This window comes from Hyperolius riggenbachi, chromosome 3 (genome assembly GCF_040937935.1).
Source record: "Hyperolius riggenbachi isolate aHypRig1 chromosome 3, aHypRig1.pri, whole genome shotgun sequence".
NCBI lineage: Eukaryota > Metazoa > Chordata > Amphibia > Anura > Hyperoliidae > Hyperolius > Hyperolius riggenbachi.
Window position 1 is genome coordinate 178,505,861 of NC_090648.1, and position 14,257 is coordinate 178,520,117.

At 44.3% G+C, this 14,257-nt stretch overlaps 1 protein-coding gene across 1 annotated transcript in view; it reads right to left on the reverse strand.

Annotated features, from left to right (window-relative positions):
* Nucleotides 1–7,359: 7,359 nt before the first annotated feature.
* The window catches only part of SH3GL3 (SH3 domain containing GRB2 like 3, endophilin A3), a 168,082-nt gene continuing 161,184 nt past the window's right edge, over nucleotides 7,360–14,257 (reverse strand). The window contains exon 9 of the mRNA XM_068275335.1: nucleotides 7,360–7,924. Within this exon, the coding sequence (XP_068131436.1) occupies nucleotides 7,719–7,924 (206 nt within the window). The 3' untranslated portion in view covers nucleotides 7,360–7,718. The remainder of the gene's footprint in view (nucleotides 7,925–14,257) is intronic.

The window sequence follows — 14,257 nt, forward strand, 5'->3', positions numbered from 1 at the left end:
TGGTGGTGGCGGAGAAGGCAGGGAAGTGGCCTGCGGGCAGAGATGCTGTGTGGGGAGTGACTTAGTCTTGGGGCAGGCAGTCAGTCACACGGCGTGCAGGCAGAGATGCTGTGTGTGGGGACTGACTTAGTTTTGGGGCGGGCAGTAGCCATCCGGGATCCATGCCTCATTCATTTTGATAAAGGTGAGGTACTGAACACTTTTGTGACTTAGGCGACTTCTCTTCTCGGTGACAATGCCTCCAGCTGTGCTGAAGGTCCTTTCTGACAGGACGCTTGCGGCAGGGCAAGACAGAAGTTGGATGGCAAATTGGGACAGCTCTGGCCACAGGTCAAGCCTGTGCACCCAGTAGTCCAAGGGTTCATCATTGTTGCTCACAGTGTCTACATCCACACTTAAGGCCAGGTAGTCGGCTACCTGCCGGTCCAGGCGTTGGTGGAGGGTGGATCTGGAATGGCTAAGGCAAGGCGTTGTACTAAAGAATGTCCGACATCACCATGAGATCACTGGAGCATCCTGTACTTTCCTGCGTGGACATGGGAGGAGGATTACTGGCAGTGGGACCTTTGCGTTGTGGTGTGACATCACCCTTAAACGCATTGTAAAGCATAGTTGCTAGCTTGTTCTGCATGTGCTGCATCCTTTCTGCTTTCTGGTGAGTTGGTAACATGTCCTTCACTTTGTGCCTATACCGAGGGTCTAGTAGTGTGGCCACCCAGTACAGCTCATTCCCCTTGAGTTTTTTTTTTTATACGGGGGTCCCTCAACAGGCTGGACAGCATGAAAGACGCCATCTGCACAAAGTTGGATCCAGAAGTACTATCCATCTCCTCTTGCTCTTCCTCAGTGACGTCATGCAAGTCCTCTTCCTTCCCCTAGCCATGAACAATACCACGGGATTTAATAGCACAAGCCTGCTGCGGTTGTACTTCTGCCGCCGCCTCTTCCTCCTCCACAGAAACATCTTCCACATCATCTGAGTCTGACTCCTTCCGCACACGACTCTTTTCCTTCCTCCTCCCCCCCCCCCCCCTCTGTGCTGCCGCAGATGTTGAGGAAACATCTGGTTCTGATGTGAATTGATCCCACAATGCTTCCTGCCGTAACTGTTCCTCTTCACGCTCTTCCACAGCTTGATCCACCACTCTACGCACGGCACGCTCCAGGAAGTAAGCATAGGGGATCAAGTCGCTGATGGTGCCTTTACTGCGACTCACCAGGTTGGATACCTCCTCAAAACGGCTGCATGAGCCTGCATGCATTTCTCATCAGTGTCCAGTTCGGTGGCAAGAACATCCCCATCTCCCCAGATTGTGCTCTTCTACCGTTCTACTCTATTGTACAGGTACTGGGTGAAGGCTTTCTCCTGTTCTAGCAGGCGAGCGGACATGAGCAGGGTCGAATTCCAGCCAGTTGGGCTATCACATATCAAGCGTCTCACGGGCAAGTTGTTTCTCCGCTGAATGTCCGCAAAGCGTGCCATGGCCGTGTAAGACCGCCTGAAATGCCCACACAACTTTCTGGCCTGCTTCAGGACATCCGCTAAGCCAGGGTACTTTGACACAAATCTTTGAACGGCTAGATTCAGCACATGTGCCATGCAGGGTACGTGTCAGCTTTCCCAAATTCAAAGCGGAAAGGAGATGCCTTTGCCATTGTCACACACCACGTTGCCGATCTCCAGCTGGTGCGGGGTCAGCCACTGATCCACCTGTTTGTTAAGAGCAGCCAGGAGAGCTGCTCCAGTGTGACTCTCCGCTTTGAGGCAAGACATGTCTAAGATGGCGTGACACCGTCGTACCTGGCATGCAGCATAGGCTCTGGGGAGGTGGGGCTGTGTAGCTGGAGAGGAGATGGCAGCACCAGTAGAGTTGAACTGCCACTCAGCCAAGGAGGAGGACAGCGAAGAGGATGTAGCAGGAGGTGGCAGGAGGCCTGCCTGCAAGCCGTGGAGGTGTCACAAGTTGGTCCGCTGCACAGCCATGTACTACCTGCTTGTCAGTGGTCACCAGGTTGACCCAATGGGCTGTGTAAGTAATGTACCGACCCTGACCATGCTTGGCAGACCAGGCATCCGTGGTCAGGTGGACCCTTGACCCAACGCTGTGTGCCAGAGATGACACCACTTGCCTCTCTACTTCACAGTACAGTTTGGGTATCGCCTTTTTAGAGAAATAATTGCGGCCTGGTATCTTCCACTGCGGTGTCCCAATGGACACAAATTTACGGAAAGCCTCAGAGTCCACCAGCTTGTATGGTAACAGCTGGCGAGCTAACAGTTCCGCCACGCCAGCTGTCAGATGCCGGGCAAAGGAGTGACTGGCAGAAATTGGCTTCTTCCGCTCAAAGATTTCCTTCATGGACACCTGGCTGCTGTGGGCAGAGGAGCAGGAACCGCTCAAGGGCAGAGGCAGAGTGGAACAGGGTGGTTGTGAAAGTGCAAGGGAGAAAGCGGCTGAAGATGCTGCACCTGAAGGCGGAAGAGGAGAAGGAGGGTGGCTTTTCTTTTGTTTGCTGCTTTTGCTCAGGTGCTCTTCCCATTGCAGTGTGTGCCTTTTCTCCAGGTGCCTTCGTAAGGCACTTGTCCCTAAGGGAATTTTGGCCTTTCCACGGCTCAATTTTTGGAGATAAAGAGAACAGATGGCTTTACTCCGATCTGAGGCAGACACATCAAAAAATTTCCACACAGCTGAGCCACCCTGGGGTGTGGGCACTATGGTAGCGTCAGCAGCTGACGTTGAAGGGCATGTTGGCTGGCTGTCCATAGGTGGCAATACATGGCGCCAGACACTGCCACCAGCTGTTTCTGAGGACGAGCTCCCTCTGCTTCTTTCAGGAACTCGTCTCCTCCTACTCCTCTCTGACTCCCCCTCTGAACTGTCCCCCTGTTCATCTTCTCTATTGAGAACATACGTGGGATCCATATCATCATAATCATCCTGCCCAGCTTCGCTTGCCTCAAACAACTCCAAAACGGCACCAACAGCAGATACTTCATCATCCTCCTTGTCACACGTCCATAGTGTCGCCACCTAACTCAGACATATGAGGTGGTGTAACTTGCATAGTGCCTTCATCTTGTTGTAGCAGTAGTGGCTGTGAATCTGTGATTTCACCACCAAATAACTCCAGCGAAGTGTCAAATGCAGCGGATGTGGTGCTTGTAGTAGCGCTGGTGGCTGCGGAAGATGAGGTGTTCTGTGTTAGTGAACCACGTCCTGACAATCTTGGGAGGTGATGGGACGTGCCTTCTTCTGAGCATTGCCGCACAAAATCACATCAACACGACCTCGCACAGACCTTCCGGGTGGCCTTCCTCTGGGTCTGCCTCTACCTCTTCCGCTACCTGTTTTGTCCACATCGGGGAGGATAAAGTGAAAGGTATGCACTGATTTGACTAATACAAAGAGCAGTCATACAGGTGCAGCAGTTAACAGGTATGCACGGAGTGGTATATCACACTGCGTGCACTCACGTAGGTAGGTGGGTTCACTGAACACAGCAGCTAGGTTTATGCAGTGATGAAGTGGGTTCACTGAACAAAACAGCTAGGTATATGCAGTGATGAGGTGGGTTCACTGAACAAAACAGCTAGGTATATGCAGTGATGAGGTGGGTTCACTCAACACAAAAGGTAGGTATATGCAGTGATGAGGTGGGTTCACTCAACACAACAGCTTGGCATATGCAGTAATGGTTATTACAATGTGCAGCTGCCTATTATACACACAGGTAGTCACTGAATGTGCTGGGCCTGGCAGTGGCACACACACAGTATGAATTACAAAAGCTGTCTATGCAGCACAAGTGTCAGATCAGTGGGACATACAGAAAAAAAAATTAGATCATAAGAACAAGATTAGCTCTCAAAAGAGCTGTTGTGGGGTGCTATTATAGCAATAAGAATCAGCCAGGAGCAAGCTAACAAGCCAAGAGCCTAATTAATCTTTCCCTAGGAGAAACAGTCTGCAGCAGCTTGCCCTTCTCTCACTATAGCAGGCACAAGAGTGAGTGTAATGGCCGGCGCTCCTTGCCTTATATAAGGGGGGGGGGGAGTGGCTCCAGGAGTGAGTGTAGCCTGATGCACAGCTACAATGTGCCTGCTGACTGTGATGTAGAGGGTCAAAGTTGACCCTAATGGAGCATTATGGGGGCAAAACAAACTTTAGGGAAAGTTCGCAATCGCATGCAAACGCGAACCACCCAAAGTTCGCTTGGAACCGTTCGCCGGCGAACCGGGCCATCTCTATTCAAGAGCTGAAGTTCAAAAACACATGAAATGACTGTTACAAAGCTGATGTGACATTTAAAGCTCTAACAAAAATAAAGCTTGCACATACTTTCAAACAGTGGTGCTAATTACTATTCCCCTCCAGCCCGCAATTGACACTGGGGAAAGATGCAATTCGACTTCCAGCTATTGCTGGCGGGCTAATTTGCTGTTTTTAATCACAATTATGCTCACAATTATAACCATAATTCACATTATAGCCTAGGGAGGTGCCCAAATTTCCAGCGCCGTTTTTGCTTGACTCGTGGATTTCTTGGTGCCTTCTTCTTGTTACAGATCATCACTGCAGTGCTGTGGATATTTTCTGTCTTTGCGTGGCCAGGCCAATAGTACAGAGGCACCATGAGACAAACTGAATGTTTACCAGTTTAAAATCAAAAAGTCAGATACTCACCTAAGGAGAGGGCAGGCTCGGTCCTAATGAGCCTTCCCTCTCCTCTCCCAGTGCCCAGTCCCACGCAGGATCCCCCGTAGCAGTATTCGACCAGTTCGGTCAAATACTGCCACTTCCGCAGCCGAAGGGAGCCTTCGGAAGCCTCACGCGTGCGTAGTATGGAGTGGCCCGTCTTCGGAAGCCCGAGTGCTCCTGAAGACCTCCGAAGTCCCTGTGGCGGCGGACGCGAATGGGGGAGCCAGCGCAGCACCGAGGGCACCGGGAGAGGAGAGGGAAGGCTCATTAGGACTGGGCCTTCCCTCTCCTTAGGTGAGTATCTGACTTTTTTATTTTTAAAGTGGTAACCATTGGCTTTAAGTATACCGGGCCCAGTGTTTTGTTTCTTTTTTAAATCACCAAAACTAGTTAATTTCAGAATCAGACTCATGGATGAAAATGAAAGCTATTGGGAACAGAACTCATAAATACATTAGCTAAGGGGGGGGGGGGGGGGGGTTGGGGGGGAATGGAAAGAGGTGCTCCGTGTGTAACCTGAATAATACATACACTACAAACTGTACAGCTAATTTGTAAAACAAATACTGATACTGTGGTATGGTAAAGAAAAAAGCACGGGTGACCCTCATAAAACACATTCATGATTGTAATTCCCTTTTATTGACTGCACAATACAACCTTCTATTTACTTATGGAGCTCCATTGATGTCTGATAACAGACTTCCCTTATGATCCTGGCAGAACCACAGAAAATCCTTCCACCAAGGTCTATCTTCTCCTACATCGGGTAACTTTTACATGATATATACAGTACAAGCACATTTGCCGATTTCTGCTGTATGAAATTTGTTTAAAGAGGAACTCCAGTGAAAATAATGTAATAAAGTGCTTCATTTTTACAATAATTATGTACAAATGATTTAGTCAGTGGTTGCCCATTGTAAAATATTTTAAATCCCTGATTTACATTCTGACATTTATTACATGGTGACATTTTTACTGTTGGCAGGTGATGTAGCTGCTGCATGCTTTTTTGGCAGTTGGAAACAGCTGTAAACAGCTATTTCCCACAATGCAACAAGGTTCACAGACAGAAAACTGCCAGGAGTACCACGGGTCCTCAGTTTCTTGTGTGAGGGGTTTCACCACACTATCAGTCATACAGCGCCCCCTGATGGTCTGTTTGTGAAAAGGAATAGATCTCATTTAAAGGGGGGGGGGGGGGGGTATCCGCTACTGATTGGGATAAAGTTTAAATTATTGGTCGGAGTTTCTCTATAGGTTAGGAGTTCTGTATTAGCAGTTGAGTGTGTATTCACCATTAGGTTACACCTAGGATCTGCTTCTCCATTTTGTTTTTTTGCAGGTACTATAGGAATTCTCTCACAGGTGGCTGAAAACCTGTCATTTTTTCCTTTACTCCTACAGTTACCAATTACCTAGCAAGCTCATGGTGAACCAGAACTCCAAGGAGTGTATAAGGGACTACAAAGGACCAGGAAGGCCTCTTACTAAAATGCAAAGCAAAAAATAAGTTTGGATTCTGAAAGTGTAACTGTTGGGCATAGAATCAAAACAAGTAATAAGGACGCTAACTAGGGAATCCAAAAGTTAAAAAACACTAGTACTTTTCTTGTTGATAAACTATCATTCCCAAGTTTACCCGACTTATTTGGTACATTGCCACACAAAGGAAGTTGCGGGGCATGCTGTATTATCTTTTTTCGCTTCTTTACTTTCCTCTCAAACTTCACTAATGCAGCCTGATTGGCTGAAGCCTCTTTGCCTCCTGTTTTCCCCTCCCACACCTCTGTTCCTCTCTGATTGGCCAATATTTCTCATGCTGAGACAATTCACTTTTTATTGCAGAGCTGGGTGGGAGTGCCTAAAGACTGGGAGGGGGGCAGCCAATGCATACACAATCAGGCAGAGAAGAGTAAGGGAGGAAATTACATTAGGATTGGCTTCAAGATAGACAGTTAAAATGGAGAATCCTAAGAAGAATTTTCTTTTTACTATAGAAAAATCACTAAAATCAAAATGTGGACAGTGCAATACATATGTAAGTAGAACAAGTATTTGTTGTTTTTTTTCCTGAGATAGTATGGCTGACCGCTCCTCTTTCAATAGAAAGCTCCCAGGGAGATCTGCATCAGAACTGGTGATAAAATTATCTTGTGTCTTTGTGATTCACTGCTCAGAAATCATTACTGGGTACATTAGATTATTTTTTCTGAGATAGTATGGCTGGCAGCTCCTCTTTAAAACAGAAGGTATTTGATTATTCAGGATGGAGTGCGCATATGATGTCTACCAGAATGAATCACTGCTGAATATGCAAATCATCCTTTGTTGTCCCTGTAAACTAACCACACCTCCAGAACCGTTGGAGGTTCCTTTAGACTTGGAATACATGTTCTGAGCTCCCCCTACATGTTTGACTGTGGGGTTTACAACAACTCCCTTTCTATAGATCAATGGTTAGGTACTATAGCAGTAAAATAGAGGAAGCCATTTGCAATATATTTATTATATTTGGTCATGTAGACAGCAATTTATATTTGACAACTTACCACAAGTTTATAATGACATTGTTGACAAATATTGTGCAACATACATTAGAATATTCACAGTTAAAGATTTATTTGTAAAGTGAAGTAATAAAACAAGTTACCTTTGTAAACAGACTATACTTATTTGTTTTAAAATACTTTTTAGTGAACGTTAAAAAGAAAACAAAAAAGACTCTAAAAATAGTTGACACAGACAAGCCACAAAGTTCACATATGAAACAATACAGTATGGTGGTTTTCATAGGACAATAAAATATATATATTCTTTCTTGTATGTCTGTGGGTAGCAGTGTCAATGTTTTCTTAAAAAATAAAATTGATACAAAATAAATACATATAAAAGAGATGACACATAAAAGTTAAGTCACTCAAGTAGCAAGGCGTTCACAGAATGCCACATTCAAAAGTTCTTAAGAGTCTGTGTAATCATGACTGAACAATTTCTGGGGTTCCAGTGGATTGTTCACTGTGGAAGAGGTACCACAACTTCAACGTAATTAATGGGAAAGAAACCAGATTCCCCATTGACCATGCCTTCAAACCAATTCTCATCAATTTGGTTGGTTAAAGTAATGATGTCACCTTCTTTGAATCCTAATTCTCCTTCATTCTCTGGGTCAAAGTCATACACAGCTTTACAACAGGGCTGGTCCAAATGAATGGTGGAACCTAGACAATGTGCAAAGAAAAGTTAGGCGTTGGTAAGTACTGAAGTAATTTTTTTAAATATTTCCTGTACATTCTCAAAATAACATTTGTAAAACTGCTTGTCGGCAGAGCTTCATTAAAGGAACAGTATCAAACCAATTCTTCTAAAATGACAAAGTGCAAATAATGTAAACATTTCCCTATTTTTCATGTTAAATATCAGAGGCAAAATTCATTGTGTGTAGATTTTAGTTCAGTTGGAAGGTTTCATTTGCAAAAGTCTGCTTCAATATTACACTGTTTTTTTGCATGTCAGACTGCATATAAAAAGGGGTGTCAGGTTTCACATACAATTCAAAACAAGTTACATTTCCTCTGCTTATTACAGATCACTCAGAGACTAGAGATGTAGCGAACGGTTCCCGAACTGTTCGCCGGCGAACATCTCTGAATACATGGGGCTTTTACTACTTCCAGGTCGCTCTGAACCGGAGTAGTACGCCTGCGCTGCCCGGCGAAGCGCGTCCTATATCGCGCTCCTGTTGCCGGGCACTCTCTGCGCATGTGCGTGACGTCATGATCGAGCGAACAGTTCCTAACATCTCTATCAGAGACATGCAGTGAGAGCTTTCTCTCACACACAGGGTTAACAGATGCAGAGTGAGGGAATCCCCCCTCCTTTCATGAATGAGTAGTCCTGTCAGATTTTGTATCAGGCTGGGTTGACATGTGATAAAGCATGAAAAAGTAGCGTTTAAGGATGGTGCGTTTCAATTTTTCTATTGTGTTTTTACCGCGTATTTGGTGTGTTTTGCGTTACCTTTTTTTTTTTTTTTTTTTTAACGTAGATGTGTTTTGTGTGCGTTTTAATCCATTTGCGGTTTGCTAATGTAAAACCATATCCATGAAGATGGAGATAAAACCAAAGTATCATACAGACGTTGCACTAGAGTATCCTCCCTGATGCTCGAAGTATCTGCATAGGGTAGGGAGGATCTGGGAAAACCAGACACTGTCCTCCGCCCAAAAGATGGATAGCGAAATACTAATAGATAAGTAGGATTCTTGTTCGTATTCTACAAATGATGGCTTTCTGAGTACATCAGGATGGAGAGCAACATGTGTGCAGACAGAAAATGCACCAAAAAGTGCTGATTCTATAGTTGTGAAAAAAAATACTGTTTGAGCTTACTGGTGCTTTAGACATGCATAAGGCCTCGTTCACATCAGGGCCGTTTCTGTGCGCTTTCCACAGCGCACTACCCTGTGCGATCAGCAAGGTATTGATTTTTCCATGTAACTAAATGTAGCTGGTTCACATCTATGCGCTGCGCTGAGCAGCGTTACAAAAACGTAGTGTTGCATGCATTTCTGTGCGCTGAGCTGTAAAGCGCACAGCAATGCAAGGGAATGGGTCCGCTTTTTTAGCGCATAGAAGCGCGTACAAGCGCATGCGTTTTTTACCCCTAATTGGAGAAAAAAATACATTTACATACAAAAACAAAGTTATTGACAACTGCTGCTGCTACAGTAAGCAAAACATGCTTTAAAGAAGCGCAGCGCAACGTACAGAACCGCGCACTAAAGCGCGCATAAGCGCATGCGGTTTTTACCACGTGCTTTAACATGTTTTTCAGCGCAGCAGATGTGAACGAGGCCTAACAATCTGCATACTTATATGCAAAGATACTTTTGAATGCCATTATATATATATATATATATATATATATATATAAAATCGTGTGTGTGTGTGCGTGCGTGCGTGTCTTGACCGATTTGAACGAAACTTGGTATGCGGATCCCTTACTACCTGGGATGATATGTTCTGGGGGTCTCGGGTCCCCCCTGCACACGTGGGCGGAGCTAAAAACAGCAACTCAGATTTCACCCATTCAAGTCAATGGAAAAAATGTAAATGGGTGCCATTCTCACAGTAATCAAGCCAGAGTCCCCACACTTGGCACAGGTGGTGACCGAGGTTACAAATCCAGGAAAAGTGGGCAAAGCATAAAACAGCCAATCAAATTTCAGCCATTAATTCTAAATGGGAAAATGTAAACTGCAGCCTTTCTTAGACGGCTAATCGCAGGGTTCTCAAACTTGCCAGTTGGTCACTGGGTGAATGCGATTAAGATTCAAGCAAGTGGGTGGAGCCTACAACAGCCAATCAAAATTCACCTATTGATTTTCAAGGGGAATATTTAAACTGCTGCTATTCTTACACTTTTAATGGCAGAGGCTTCACACTTGCTACAGTCGGTCATTGGGTGACTGGGGTTCAAATTCACTAAAGGGGCGGGGCCACAAACAGCCAATCAGATTTCCTTGGTGGATAAACGGCTACCATTCACACATTTTTGATGCCAGGAACCTGAAAGCTCACAAACTTGGTCATTGAGTGACTGTGTGTCCAGGTTACAAAAAGTGGGCGGAGTCAAAAACATTTACTGGGAAAATATAAACTGCAGCAATTCTTACATCATTAATGGCAGGGTTCTCAAACTTTGCACAGTTGGTCACTGGGTGAATGAGATTAAGATTTTGGAAGGTGGGTGGAGCCTACAACAACCAATAAAAATTCACCTTTTGATTTTCAAAGGGAATATTTAAGCTGCTACCATTCTCTTATACTGTTAATAGCAGATGCCTCAAACCTGGTACAATTGGTCAATGGGTGACTGAGGTTCAAATTCAGAAAGGGGGCAGAGCCACAAACAGCCAGATTTGTTTATTTTTCAATGGGAATATACAAAGTATTGAAACCAAGGACCTCAAAGCTGATAAACTTGATAATTGAGTGACTGTATGTCAAGTTTACAAAAAGTGGCCGGTGCCAACTACATTTTTAACATGGCAGGGTTCCCAAAGACACAATTGGCCACTGGGTGACTGGGATGAATATTCAGAAGTGTATGTGGAGCCTACAACAGCCAATCAAAATTTACCTATTGATTTTCAAGGGGAATATTCACATTGCTACCATTCTTACACTGTTAATGGCAGAGGCCTCAAACCTGATACAGTCAGTCATTGGGTGACTGGGGTCCAAATTCACTTAAGGGGTGGGGCCACAAATAGCCAATCAGATTTGTTAGATTGATTTCAGCCATTCTGTTATTGGCAGGGTTCTCAAACTGGGTGGGTAGGTGACACAGTTGGTCACAGACTGGGACTAATATTCAGGAAAGTGGGTGGAGCCTACAGCAGCCAATCAAAATTCACCTTTTGATTTTCAAGGGGAATATTTACATTGCTGCCATTCTTACACTTTTAATGGCAGAGGCCTAATATCTGCTACATTCAGTCAGTCACTGGGAGACTGGAGTTTAAATTCTGAAGGGAGCGGGCAAAAACAGCAAATAAGATTTGTTTATTTTCAAGGGTAAAATGCAACTTATTGATGCCAAGGACCCCACAGCTCATACAATTGGTTATTGAGTGACTATGTCAAGATTACAAATAGTGGGTGGAGCCAAAAACTACTAACTTTTTTCATGTGAAAATGTAAACTGAAGCTTTTCTTACACTGTTATTGGCAGGGTTCTCAAACTTTGCACAGTTGGTCACTGGGTGACTAGGATTAATATTCGGAAAAGTAGGTGGAGCCTACAAGAGCCAATCAAAATTCACCTATTGATTTTCAAGGGGAATATTGAAACTGCAGTCATTCTTACATTGTTAATGGCAGAGGCCTCAAACCTGCTACAGTTCGTCTGTAAGTGTCTGGGGTTCAAATTCAGTAAATGGGCGGAGCCAAAAACAGCCAGATTTCTTTGCTGGATAAACTGCTTCCAGTCACAAAATTTTGATGCCAGGAACCCAAAAGCTCAGAAACTTGGTCATTGAGTGACACTGGCCTCAATTCACTAAGCTTTATCAAACACTTTATCAAACGTATGACAATTTGCCTCATGGGTAAAATCTAATTTTGAATTCACTAAGGTGTTATATATTTATCAGATGTTTTATCAATAAAATGTTCAATAAAACTATAACACCTTGGTGAATTCAAAATTAGATTTTACCCATGAGGTAAATTATCAAATGTTTGATAAAGTGTTTGATAAAGCTTAGTGAATTGAGTGACTGTGTGTCAAGGTTACAAAAAGTGGGTGGAGTTAAAAACAGATTTTTCTGGGAAATTGTAAACTGCAGCCTTTCTTCACTGTTAATGGCAGTGTTCTCAAACTTTGCACAGCTGGTTACTGGGTGACTGGGATTAATATTCAGAAAAGTGGGTGGTGCCTAAAAATGGCAATTTAAAAATCACATGTCGCTTTTCAAGGAGAATATTAAAATTGCTGCCATTCTTGCACTGTTAATGGCACAAGCTTCAAACCTGGTACGGTTGGTAACTGGGTCACTGGGGTTCAAATTCAGAAAAGGGGACAGAGCCACAAACAGTGAATCAGATTTGTTTCATTTCATGGGAAAATACAAATTATTGATGCCAAGGACCCGAAAGCTCACAAACTTGGTCACTGAATGATTGCGTGTCCAGGTTACAAACAGTGGGCGGAGCAAAAAACAAATTTCACTGGGAAAATGAAAACTGCATCCAGTCTTACACTGTTTATGGCAGGGTTCCCAAACTTTGCCCATATTAATATTCAGGGAAGTGGGTGCTCTATAATAGCCAATCAAAATTCACCTGTTGGTTTTCAAGTGGAATATTTAAATTGCTGCCATTTTAGACTGGTAATAGCAGAGGCGGAGCCTGGAGCGCCTGACGTCACAGAGCAGACTGGGGAACGTGAGCCAGTCGGGATTGCTGTACGAGCGGATGCGCTGCAGTGGAGACGGGACGCCGAAACCACAGTGGAGGTGACACCGTTAGGCTGTTTCTGAGCCTGATATGCTCTTAATTCATTTCAACTACGTGAGTGCAATTCAGCGCAGGGCATTGGCAGCTATTTTTATGGTTTTACACTATGTGCTGTTTTTATTGTGATTTTTAAGTGGAAATTGGATTAAAGCCGATGGATGTTTACTGCTGTTAAGTCAATGGCCGACTGATTTATGTGATAGACCCACCTGAAATTTGAGGTGGACTACATCTGGTTGTACCTTAAAGGGCAACTGAAGAAAGAGGTATACGGAGGCTGCCATGTTTATTTCCTTTTAAGCAATACCAGTTGCCTGGCAGCCCTTCTGATCCTCTGCCTCTAATACTATTAGCCATAGCCCGTGAACAAGCATACAGCAGATCAGGTGTTTCAGACTTTAAAGTCAGATCTGACAAGACTAGCTGCATGCTTGTTTCTGGTGTTATTCAGATACTACTGCAGAGAAATAAATCAGCAGGGCTGCCAGGCAACTGGTATTGATTAAAAAAAATATGGCAGCCTCCATATACCTCTTACTTCAGTTCCCCTTTAAAAGAAGAGGAGTGCTGTCATATTATAGACATTGAGGCAATTTTGTGGACTAATGATAGCGAATACTCTGGACTTGGTTGATGCATATATTAATTTAGAAGTCACATTGGTCTTCTGGTGTGCGCATTCTGTATTACTATAATACCAGTTAGCTGGCAGCACTGCTGGTCTACCGTATTTGGCTGCAGTAGTGCCTGAATCAGACCAAAAACAAGCATGCAGCAGATCTTGTCAGATCTGACAATAATGTCAAAAACACCTGATCTGCTGCATGCTTGTTCAGGGTCTATGACTGAAAGCATTAGAGGCAGGAGATCGTCAGGATAGCCAGCCAACTAGTATTGCTTAAAAGGAAGTAAATATGGCAGCCTCCATACAACTCTCACTACAGTTGTCCTTTGAGTTAATAGTTTGAATAAGCTTTTTGAGAAATACATTTTTTTTTTTTCGTTTTGTTTTGTTTAAAAGCGAAGTTTTTAAAGATTTGTCCTCAAATCACAACAAAAGTATATGTTTGTAAATAACCACATATGTGCATATGGGGTAAATTAACCCCTTGCATACCAGCAGTCGACACAAGCTCCTCTCTCTGCTGTTGCTATGAAGGCAGAGCTCTGTGTGTTGGTCAGGAGCTGCTTTCATTGGCTCCTGACCCTATCCATCAATGTAACCCCAATGGGATTGGCTCACATTGATCACGCAATCGGCTCCTGACCGGCTCACAGAGCTCTGCCATAATATAGACAGCAGGGCAAGTGAACTACGGTGGGGAGAGAGCAACGCGATCAGTGGTAGGAGTTGAAATGCACGTCTTGTCAGAGCTACACAGCCACCTGCAGAACGTCAATTTCAACCAATGCGGGCCAGAATAAGTTAATGTCTAGAGAATGTGGATCAAGTACTTTTTCATCCAGCGTCTTCCCTAACAGAGCACGAGCAAGGGGAGGGGCCAGTGTGCCACCAGCAGAGAGCTCCA